This window comes from Antrostomus carolinensis, unplaced genomic scaffold (assembly GCF_000700745.2).
Source record: "Antrostomus carolinensis isolate BGI_N321 unplaced genomic scaffold, ASM70074v2 scaffold23861, whole genome shotgun sequence".
Classification (NCBI taxonomy): domain Eukaryota; kingdom Metazoa; phylum Chordata; class Aves; order Caprimulgiformes; family Caprimulgidae; genus Antrostomus; species Antrostomus carolinensis.
The window spans coordinates 44,329-56,539 of record NW_010293847.1 but is presented as its reverse complement, the minus strand read 5'-3'; the positions used below and the strand labels follow the sequence as shown (position 1 = coordinate 56,539).

The 12,211-nt window shown below is 48.0% G+C and overlaps 1 protein-coding gene across 1 annotated transcript in view; it reads right to left on the bottom strand.

Moving 5' to 3' along the window:
* ACAP3 (ArfGAP with coiled-coil, ankyrin repeat and PH domains 3) overlaps positions 1-12,211 on the bottom strand; it is a gene marked incomplete at its 5' end in the record, with an annotated part of 37,416 nt that overhangs the window by 16,871 nt on the left and 8,334 nt on the right. The window contains 6 exons of the mRNA XM_029087333.1: positions 909-920; positions 1,561-1,635; positions 1,947-2,042; positions 2,492-2,536; positions 3,600-3,783; positions 6,917-6,975. Coding sequence (XP_028943166.1) covers positions 909-920; positions 1,561-1,635; positions 1,947-2,042; positions 2,492-2,536; positions 3,600-3,783; positions 6,917-6,975 — 471 coding nt within the window. The remainder of the gene's footprint in view (positions 1-908; positions 921-1,560; positions 1,636-1,946; positions 2,043-2,491; positions 2,537-3,599; positions 3,784-6,916; positions 6,976-12,211) is intronic.

The window sequence follows — 12,211 nt, the reverse complement described above, 5'->3', positions numbered from 1 at the left end:
TGTATCTTGACGAAGAGTAATTGCTCATATTCCCTCTTGGAACCTGACCTCTGCTCATCCAGTCAGCAAAGCCTCATAAAGAGATTTAACTGAAATGCACTGTGCTAGAGAGATTTTCCCTGTTGCCTCAAATGAAGTCATCACTCCAGCCGAGTCCCAGGGGAACTGAGAGTTCACAAATGGATTTATTTGCCCCTCCCACAGAACACTTAACCAAAGGGAGCATATGCACAGGCCATTCACAGGGAATGTCTGTCATTAGCTTTCTAATCTGGTTACATTTCCATTTCATGGGTTATGACATTTGTGAGAGAGCATTAGAAAGAAAACAACAGCCACTTAGCTTCCTCCTGTTGAGAGGTATTGATCCACACAAGTGCCTGCCAGATATGGACTCCTTAGTGATTCCTTCTCAGGGCTTGGCTGATGAACAGCTATTCCTCAGGGCTCTCAAATCCCTTTACTGTGCCCACAGAGCATGAGTGGGTCTGTCTGTACGCTGAAAGTCCACCAACACTGTTGTGAGCCCATGCAGCTCATTCAGCTCCCACCAGACCCACGGTCCTCAAAGGCTCTGAGGCACCAAACATGAATTAAGTGACAGCCAAGTACTGCTGCCACTGCAATACTGAACCCCAAGTCAAGACTGACCACCACACAGAGCAGAGTGAGCTGAAATCTTATTTTAACATAGGAATGAAAACAACTTTGATGAGGATGAAACAAACTCACTTGAAACTGAGCTTTAAAATTACACCTCCAGTGTCCAGGTTACAGCACTAACGCTGCAGTGGCCAGGTTTCTTTGTTTTGCTTTCAAAGCCAGGACTTCACAAATGCCCAGAGCAGCAAAGTGCTAATTCTGAGCAATGAAGATGTCAGAGTAAGGAAATATATGTGGGTACTCACCTGCAGGAGGGTCTACAGGGGCAGGTCAGCAATCCATGGAGAAGAGAAGGAAAAGAAAAAAAGTAAATTAGCTGATGTTTCTACAAGCCTCAGATTTTGAATTATTCTGAGATGAATGGTCTGGAAAATCAGAGCCCACGTTAACCAGAGATGCCTCCTTACTGAAGGCTCAGATTTGTTTGATAATAAATCCTATCATCTTGCCAGTTCATGGTGGTTACTCCCAATAAATCACTCACAGGTGATTACAAACAACTACATCCACTCCTCTATCTCAGAGCCATTTACAGAACAAGAATCTTTAAATCCTCCCACATCTTCAGGGGGAGACAAAGCATAGAAAACTTGCTAAGAGGAAAAGCAGGTCAGTGGCAGGGGTTAGAAAACAACCCAGGTGCCCTGACCCATGGGCTCCTGCCTGTGTCCCTCTCCCTTGTGTCCTCAGATGTGTCAGTAGCTGAATGCCCTGCATTTGACCATGTCTACCTACCAGCACCCACAGGGTTATCACTCTCATCTCTACAACTTCTGCTGCTACTGCTCCAGGCTGTGAAGGACCAACCCAGCAAGGCCCCTCATGAGATGGCAGTTGCAGACAAGCACATGATGGACAGAAGTGCTGCTTGCACCAAGCTGCAGCCCCAGGACTCACCCTCTGCTGTATCAGCGCATGCTTGTGTTCCATCTCCCTCTTCTCCACTGCAGAATCAATCACCAGCTGGTCCAGCTAAAGGCAGGGAGGAGAACATCAGGTATAAAAGTCAGGGAGGAGGTTTATGAGCCACTGTCCATCTCTACTGCCCTAGCCTGGGATTACACCAGTCCCCACAAGAAGGGAAAAGGGCTGTGTTTGGGTGTGCACTGAAAGTAACTGTAGCTCTTGGCTGCCACCTCGTAGGGCAGCTCATCCAACAAGCACGATGCTCTGACCACTCCCCAATCCCCAAATATCGTAGCTGAATAGGAACAAGGATGTCCCTTCAGGGTGCAGGGGTATTAACAGGCAGACTGAGTCAACCATATTCCCTGTCCCCTCACCTCTGTGGCTAGTTTCTTCATGTAGGGATCAAGTTCATGGAGAAGACTGTAGCCCTGCTGGAAAAAGGTGTACTGGGCATGCATGAAGGACAGCATCTGGGGAGGGAAACAACAGCAAGGTGAGAACAGGCTCTAGGACAAAATGACTATGAAAAGTCCTCATCCCTTTTTACCCACAAACAAGTCTCTTCAAGGTCTAACCCTTTCCCTTCCCAAAGCAATCTATCCATTAGATGCTTCTCCCTCTTCTCCTTTCTTCCTCTCACAAATCCTTCCACGCTGTCAGGTAACCCCTGTTGTGATCACGAAGCAGTAAAAGCAGCGTCCTTCACCCCGAAAGTCCCCTCCAGCTCTGGCCTGTGGAGTATCTTGCTGGTCCTTCATTCTCCCCTCCTGTTAGCATACCTGCAGCCCCCAGAGCAGTCCCAGACAGTATCTCCAGGGCAGACCGAGGAGTCAGTATGTCGACCCATGCAACCTGAAATGGAAAGGGCTGCCTTTCATTGAGTCACTGAGAGCAGCCACAAAAAACAGAGAGCCCTTACCGCATCCAGTATCTCAAACTTCTTCTTGGCCTGCAGGACGTTGATCTGTGAAGGAATCAAGACAAGACTCTCAGCATCAGCAGCATTAATCAGCCTGACATGGAGATCTAAGTATGAACAACTTGCTGCAAGACTCCTAGCAGCAAACCACAAACTGTTCAAGGACAGTTCCAGAAAGCTGGTTTCTGAAAAGACAGTTCTGGTGAGTTCCCAGTGCAGTAAAAAGTGAAACAGAATAGATGCATTTTCTGACCTGGGCTGCTACTGATGAAGGGCACTACTAGATGTACATCTGTACACAGGCTGACAATAAACAGTGACCCCAGAGTACAATTTGGTATCACATGAAGGGGACATTTAATTTATCAGGTCACTGCTTTTATTTATCTTAGCAGGCTGAGAGGTACCAGGGTGGTGGTATGGGTTTCTTCAGCAATCATAGTGAAGCCAGCCAGGAAATTGTGGTACCTGTGCAGGTCCCACATTCTCAGTGTGCACACCCTTTTCACACCCATTTTTTGGGGGGAAAAAGTATATGTCTGACTGCTCCAGAGACCATCACATCCCTTCCACACAGAAGCAGCAGTAACTCAGGATTTCCTGTACCAGCCCTCATGTGTTTGGGCTCCTGGGGTCAAAGAAAAGGCTTTCCAGAACATTCAGACTTACACCTCTTCCATGGCCAGGGAAGAACTGCAGCAGCACGAGAGCATTGCTTTGGAAATGCACACTGCTACTGCAAAAGAACCAGTTTGGAGCAGACTCCATGAGCTACAAGTCTTACAAGTGCTGCCATTAGCACTGAAGAAAACTGTCAAACATAGCAGGTTTCAACAGGGCTTCTGCTGTCAGTGTCACAAATAAGTGTTACCATGACAGAGAATCAGTTCCAGTGGGTTAATATCTTGTAAATGCAGCATCAGTTTGTTCAGAAGCATTATGCTTGCAGTAACTCAACCTAAAAGTAGGTAAAAGTTACCAAAGGGCAGCTTGCTGGTGCCTGTCACAGTTCTGCCTCCTGATTCTGTACTAGGCAACCTGGTCAGCAGCTCCAGCAACATAGGAGGGGAGACAAAATAGTTCAGGTACATCCCCAGCCTCCACCAACCTGCAACACATAGTCTAGGGCCAGATGCCGGAAACACTTTCTGGTTATGGTCAAGGTGCCTGTTGCCTCTTCCACTTCATGAGGTTTATGTCGAGGTGCCTGGGCATTCTTCACCAGTGAAATCTCCATGTCTTCTCGCACCTTGTCAAACTGTTTCTTGGTTTCCTTGAACTTCCGGACGTCACTGGAACCCAAAGAAGATGAGATGGTGAGAATTGTTGTTACAAAGCAGCCAGAATATTGCTGATACCAGCAGAGCAGAGAGAGGTTAAACCAGGTACACTTGGATCACTCAGAGATCCTGCTCCAAATGCCACTGGGATGCTAACCCACCCCACCAAGCTCCACCATGTCTAGCTGGACTGTCTCCAGATTAACTCTAGACAGTCTTTCTTTAGAGACACTTGGCAAGGTAAGATACTGGACTGAACAGACTGCCTTCAAAGCCTCAAGGAAATTCTCCAACAGCAACATAGAGAAAGCCACGCCAGATGGCATCCAGCCCTAAAGATAGTCCACAATTGCCTTCAGAATAAGTGATGAGCAGAACATTTCAGAACCTACCTGTGAAAACACATGCTTCGTATTTCACTTTGTGAAAAGAGTAAAACCAGCTACTTTTCAAATTCAGGCCAGGGCATTCAACTAGGGCAGTTAGGCTGTTCATGTACATCTCTAGCTGATTCTGTCTTGTCTGACTGTAAAATCCAGACACTTGATTACTCTTTTCCCTTTTTATAATAGGCACATTTATTAACATTTACATTCAGAAACACACAATCCACAATATGAACTTGCAAAGTTTTATTCACACCTAGAGACCTCACACAGGATCAGGGGTCTGCTCTGCAGGGGATGGCTCCAAAGACATGGCAACAGGCAGGTTTTTTTGGAGTTTGTTTGGGTTTTGGGTTTTTTTAAATTAAATAGCAGGTATCATTCACATTCAGACAGGACTTGATTTCTGTTGCATGATCTCAAAGAAGCAAGGACAGCCATGCCTGAAGATCAGCTCTTACAAGCAGCCCTGGTTCTTCAGGAGCTGAAAGCAGCAATGCTGATCTACAGCAGCTGTAACAAACACTTATTTTCTGTCCAGGGGAGCTCTGTTCACCTCAATTATGAATTGTTATAACTCACACTAGTTAAAGACTTTAGTAAGTAAGTAGCATCCACTTATTCTTTGCCCTAGGGAAGACAGAGAGCCTCAGTTGAACATGACAGTCAGACAGTAACTGCTGAGCTCTGCCCTGTGGCAAACTGTTTGAAGTTCCATATACTTATGTATGGATCAGCCTCTGGCCAAGAGAATCTACCATGGGCAGGTCCAGTAAAGACAAATGAAAACAGAGGTGACTGGAGTCCTGTGCAGGTGGTTGTTGCTTTTCCATGTTGCCCTCAATGCTCAGGGCTGCTGAATTACACGGCTATCTAGCTCCATTTGCAGGAAAACAGGGTCACTTCTTGCATTTTTGGGTCACTTGCAGCAAAGGGCTGTGGGGATTTTACACAGCTTTTGATCCAGCTTCGGAGAGAATGGCTTCCTCATCTGTACACGTCCCCAGGGGAAAGGAGCAGGAGTTCAGAGGCATGAGATATCGCTGGAAGTTCTCAGCTAGCTCTAAGCCAGGCTGCAGCAGCACGACTGCAACCTCAAGACTTGGCTAATAAAACCCTCCAACTCAGCAAGGTCTGTGGCTGGGTAACATGCTGATGCAGTCACAGAGCATTTGGCTACTGACAGCACGGGCAGGGCAAGCTGCCCTCTCCAGTGTGTACCACAGAAATAAACCAGGGAAAGACCTTCAGGGCTTGGGGACAGGGAGGGCAGGTTAGAGGGTCAATATTGCCCTCTCAGATATGTATGAATCACCATGCAAGGGCACAATTCCCATCATTCATTTGTTCCCAGTTGCAGACTGGCCCTAAGTGGATTATTCAAAATGGTCCCAAGCACAGAAATCATTTTCCAACCAAGGGCAGGAGCAATGCAAAGACAAAAGCACCAGGACCTCCAAGTGCAGAGGTTGAGCAGTACAAATGGGGAAAAAAACAACAAAAAAAGCAAGTTGCAAAGATGCTGGAAGGATGACAGACCCCAAATGAGGGTGAAATTCCCCCTTCCGACTGCCAGCCTTAAGCAGATTAAATCTGATCTCAGCAGAGAAATTATTATAGAGAAAATGGGGGTAGGGTGAGTGCAAGAAGATGAGGATGAGGAATGGGGGGTCAGCTCGGGACCCCCTCCCTCCATCAGACCACACAGCTGCTGAGGGATTCACAATTACCAGTCCCCATGGCAACCAGCTCCTGCTTAGCTGAAGCCCTCAGTTGCCTCTCTGACCTACATTCAGCTGACATGGGATCCCACGCTGCACTACCTACCTGCCCTGGGGAATAGAGGCAGGAAAAGATGCACTGCAAGGAAAGATGTTAATGCAGCCATGGCAGGGACAGTCTGCTGAGAGCCTTGATCAGAGGTCCACACTGTCCCCATCCAATTAACCTCCTGGGTCCACTTCTGCACCTCAGACCTGCCATGTGCAAGTTAACATCCTTAATATGCCATGTTCTGCATTGCTCACACCAGGGCACTGGAAACGTCCTTTCCATGAGCAAAGAACTCTGCACCAGTGGTCAAGCTCTGAGCTGAAGTGATGATTAGCTGCTCCCTTCACACAAAGAAGGGACCTCCTGTCTGTCGTCTTCCAGACAGATCCTCAGGTCACTCCAGAAGATCAGGGCTGCTGTAATTTTGAGTGACTAAACACACTGCATGGGGAGCTAAGAACACAGTGATTCTGCTGGGCCCTGAAGTCATTTGGCAGCAAAGTTCCTTCCTTCTGCAAGTATGGTTTACACCTTCATGCACTGCTTTAAACCACTAAGGAAACTCTTCATCAAACATAAGATAAGATGTAGAGCTGGCCCTGCTCTGCAGGGATCTGAACTCTGGGATGTGTCTGACCTAGATGATCAGGGAGAAGCAGCAAAGATGGGCTCTGCAGATGAACTTTACCAGACTTCAGGATGATGCTCTGATCTGGAGGTATGCCTCATGTCCAGCTTAACTATGAGCTGGGAACAGGCTGAAGACATTTGTTTGATAACAGAGCAACCAAATGATAGTGTAGCAAGATGACAGCAACAGCCATCACACAAGCCTGGTCTTTTTCTCTGCCCTTCAGAGTCACTTCTGCTCCAAGCAGAACCTTCAGTGGTTGTGTGGAGGTTGCAGTTCTGTTTGCAGTGCACAGAGGACAGGTGCAATGGAAGTTAAAGAAGCTGAAGACCAAACTGATAAGACAAGTACTCACTCTTTCACAAAGTTGTGCAGTTGCTGCCGGACTGACCTCTGAGCCTGGTCAAACAGGATCTGAAAGAAAAGAGAGAAAGAAGAATATCAAATATTTTTGCAACATGGAAACATTGAGGAGTCAGAAAACCCAGGAATGCTCTCTAGGACCTTCAATGTGAGGGACTCAGCGTTACTCCAGGGCTTAGTGGTGTCCATTACTTGATGGCTGTCATAACAGATAACTTCTTTCTGTAGCTGCAGAATTCAAGTGCTGAATTCCTGCAGTGCAGGTTCCACAGCCTGTGCCAGGGCCCTGAATAACCCAGAGAGACCTATGCCACCTTCATAAGAGAAGTGTTTGTAGAGCAGCCTTCCTAATCCCCACCTGGAACTGTCTCTCTGGAGCCTTGAATTTCTCATTTTGCCAGAGGAGGGCACTGTCACCTCAACGCTACACCACTTGGGGAAGGACACAAACAGTTCCTGAAGGTACATGACAGCCAGTCACACGCTGATGAACACAGGTGAGAGGTCCAAGCACACAGTATTAAGACACTCAGTTCCTACAAGTCTTTTAAGTTTTACTCTCCTGTCTGTCCCTCACAAAAAAAATGGACCCAAGCCCAATACTCTGCACCTTCTGTCCACCTCATCTCCACCCCTCCCCATCTTCCTTTAAGAGATGTTCTCCACTAGATGCCAAACAGTGGTGCCTGCTCACCTCCCTCCCATCCACCTCTGATGGACACGATTACAAATAACTCCGTATTTCAGATGGGCATCAGGATGACACAGCATTTTGGCTAAATGGGACCAGATGGGCAGAGGCTCCCAGACCACATAGCAACAGCAGCAGGAAGTACACATCACCCCAGGGTTATGGAGAAAAGCCACTGGCCACACTGCAGATGGCAAGAGTAGCCCACAAAGAATGGACAGGGACCCCATTTCATTTCACCATCAGGAATACAAGGCCTGGGCATTGGCCCAAAACTTAATGATACCCTGAAACATCACAGCACTGGGGTCTGGCATCACTACAGATGTGTGGCATGGGTAACCCTGGCTCATTTGTTCCACTCTGGTTCATTCCTGATGCTTCCTTCCAGTGCTAGCAGACTCACACAGACACAGATGTCCTCCCTAACCCAACATATCCCACCAGGAGATAAGCAAGTCATGCTTTTGACACTACACAGGTGTACTGCTCCAAAGAGAATGAAAAGCACTCTGCATAGAAGCAGCAGCCTTGGCTGCAGAGCCTCAAACACATTTGTTATGTGCATTGCTGCAGCCAAGGACAAAGCAAGGAACATGCCAGGACTAGCTGAGTATGAGCAGCCTCTAAATATGAGCAGATGCAAAGCAAGAGGGAAAGAAAGAAAGAAAACCCCAAGACCACCCAGCTTTGCGTTTTTACCAATGTAAATTATTTACTGCTCTTGGCATCCCTTCACTCTCTCCAGCAGCACTCCAAGAGGCATTGGCCTGCAACTTTTCCCATGGAACAGCTTCCCCAAGCGATGTTTGGGCATCAACAATGCTTCCCTCCACTCATGGTACCACACAGGGATAGGCAAGCAGCAAGAAAGCCATCTGCTTCCCACCTGCAACTGCATCTGGAAAGCTTCCATCATTGGCTTCTGCTAGGATGACACATTTGCTTAAGATGAGGGAAAGGAAAGGACACTATTATGTGGTACTCAGGGCTGCAGACAAGTACCCTGGGACATTCCAGGGAAGAATGGATTCCAAGGTATGTAAAAGTCAAACCACACAGCTAAGGCATGGAGCTTCCTCAGCTTGCTAAACAGCAAATCCAGGCTACACCAAGTTACAACGTGGATGGGAGCCAGTGTGATTGAAGGGCTTCACAGAAATGCAGGCTGTTCCCTGTGGTGACAGCAAGCAGATGCCACACTTGGCAGTGTTAGTGTGGGGCACCTACCTCCACCTTACCCTTCCTGCCTGGAAACATCAGCTCCTGCCACAGCACAGGCTTGTTCTCAGGCTGCCCAGGAAGAAGAATTAACTAAGGATTCAGTCCAGGTCAAAAAGTCAGAGCTCACGAAACTGCTCCTTGCTGAGGCTGTTTATGGAGAGGGAACTGAAGTCGTGGTGATCACATACACAGTATTCCTACACCTGTGGTACAGGGACATTTCTATGTGGAATTCTAATTTAAACATATCTATCTGAACAGGAACACTGCACACACGAGGAACACGGGCCATACACATCCATTCCCTGCTCTGTCAATACTCCCTCACTCCTGTGACTCCGGCACTGAGCCCCACACACTCTGATGGTGTCCTTGCTCCAGTCTGCACCGATTCACGCAGCATGAGCCTGGGGCAGAGACTGCCCAGGGGTTTGTGAGGGGACACCAGGTATGAACACACCTTTCCTGCCAGCAGCATCTCTGCTGAGAAGCATCCTGTGGTAACAACATTACTTTTATTGCTTCTTCATTAATTTTGCCAGGCAAGATCCTCAGAGAAATATTTTCAAGTGGGTCTTCCATTCCATTTTCAACACAAAATAGAGTTTTAAAAGCTGGAGTTTCAAATATAAAATCACGCCTTGGCTTCTTCTCCTTTCCCAGACATACTTGGAACAAATAATTTGTTTTAAGATTTTCCAGACCAAATATCACCCCACCCTCTCTCTTCACTTCCACCAAGACATGAGAGGTCCAGGCTGTGACTCACACACATCTGTGCCTGGGGAGGGTCAGCATGAAAGAGGAGAGTTACCACAGCTCTCACCCAACAGCAGCAAAAGGCTGGACCCTACATTTCACTTTCCCAGCGTGGGCTTCCGAGTCAACGAGATAAAACCAAACCTACATTTAACATGGGGCTTAAGAATTTCACACCCCCAAGAACTGAAAGCAAGTTCAGTTGCCCAGGATATTATCCCTGGAACTGCAAGCCTAAAATCAAGATACAGGACATCAGAGATCCAAAGTGATGCCACTGCTACAGCACTCCCACATGACTCCCTTACAAGAGAAGGGGAGGTCCCACCAAAGCAAAGCAGAAGATAAAAAGAAGTGAGATTGCCTGGCTGTGGGCTGCTTCTCTTAGCACTTACATGTATGAAGTTCAGAAGCAGGACATCATAGCTGCACACAGGAACTATGCTGGAGTAGAGATTAAAGGCAGGCAATGGCATTTGTGGTGGGAATTTATCAAGGAGCAGCAGAAGCCATTGGACCAGGAGCTGAGGAGCAAAAATGCAGTTGGCAGGGGCCTCTCCAGCCTCAGTTCCGCCACGCCACACAAAGCAAGCAGGGAAGGTCCAGAGGTGGTGGCCAGATTCAACCAAGAGCCCAGATCATCAGGTATGTTTGTGGTGATGAGGCATGTCCAAGGCCAAGCTAGGAAGTTGGTCCAGGTATCAGGGTCAGGCCCAAGACTGCCAGGCAGATCCGTGGTGACAAATCAGGTCCAGCATCAAGCCAGAAAAATCAGTTTGTAAGTCAAGAGCACTAGAGCCCACGGCTGAGCTGGAGACCTGTGCTCACACAGCTCAAACCAAGCCCAAAGGCCCCAGGTGGAGCTTAAATGGAGTGCTCGGGCCCAGGGGCATGTGGGTGGAAGCCCCAGGTGAAGTTGGTCAGGGCTGTTAAGGTCTATTAGTGCATGGAGAGCCACAGTCTGAGATGACATCACGCTCACTAAGTGAATCAGCCGTTCTCCTGCAACAACTGGTCCCAGTTCATGAGATGGAGGGTGTGGAGCTTCCTCTGCAGCTGCCTGACATGTGGACAAAGGCATCTCTCCCTTCTCCAGCTCTGCCAATTCTCCACCCCAGTCACAGCAGCCATGAGCTGGATGAGTCACATCTTTGCACTTATCTCCCTCATGGCCAGTCTGGAGGCCTCGTTCTCACCGACATCCCCAGAAACAGTCTGGGGATTGGTTTATGTTGCATTTAAATGAGGGTTGGTTGTCTGGTGGCCTGGGAATCAAAGCCTGATCCTCTTATCCCGTCTTGGGAATCCTGTCCCGTCAGCAGTCTCCCAAACTGGGGTCACTGCAAGTGAGGGAGGGAGCTACAACCAGGCTGGCTGGTCAGATACCAGGCTGCCCAGATGTAATTCTCTCAGCTATCCCTGAGCATCTGCTGAGGAACACAAGTGCCCACCTCCCTGGTCTGCAGAAGGTGACCATCCATAATCTTCATGTCAGCCTTCCTCTCAGATACCCTGCTCCTCAAACATGGCAGTCTGTCCTGGCTTCTCTTGGCCTCCTCTTCAACTGCCTTGAGGTTTTCCAGGCACTGGGTGCTTACTTGTTCTATGGCAGGTCCCTCCAAGCTGCGGTCAGGGCGTGCCTGACAGAGCTTTGGAAAAAGCATGTAAATGCCACTGCAGCTGCTCAAATAACAAAATACAACTCAACAATGACAGCACACGGCACATTTTCCCCTGATTTCATATTCCTACAGTTTACTTCTCTTCCATTGCAGCTTCTAGCAGCTGAATATAGCAACCTAAGGGGGCAGGCAGAATTCAGCATCCTTTGTTTGGCAGGGGATGCTTAAATGACTTTGGTTCCTGGCTGGCTATATGATTTGGTCCTACATCTCTTGAGCAATGGCTCACCAGATAAATGCCACCCATGAAGAGCACTCCATCTGTGATGCCTTAGTAATATAGCTCACTTGAGGATTTGTGCTCTGGAAAACAAGCCAACAGCACTACTTCTATTACACATGTGGGATGTCGACACAGTCTAAGCCTAAATTCTGACCAAGCTGAAGGTGAGTATCTCTCACAAAAAGCTCAAGAGCTCTAGTTTGTGCTTAGGTTAAAAGACATTTGTTCCTGCCCTTACATATTATTGAAGCTGCTTCTCTCCCCTAAGCAGAAAGTGGACATCCTAAGATATTCTAGAAACTGCCAAGAACTTAACTCTTTCTGAAACCCAGAATGCAGCACTGAGCTCATCTTAACTGCTAGACTGACATCAAACTTCAAGGGCAGCAGCTCACTGAAGTCTGTTGGACCAGGGTAATGTCATTGCACTAGGACACAACGGCAAAAACTGTAAAGACATGAGATGGCAGAAAGCATCTCCCCTGTCAGATGGTAATGCTGCATCCACAAATGATATCCCCTTCTGGGGTGGCTTGATGGACCTGGACCCTTCCCAAGTGCTGTCAGGAAATGCAGGTGGTCCACCCAACCCTGTGGAGAACAGGCAGCTTGGAAGCACTCTACACTTTCACTCCCTTCTTCTTTCCTCCTGAACTCCACCACTACCCTCCACCCATGACATCTGCCATCTGCCTCACTGACTCATCA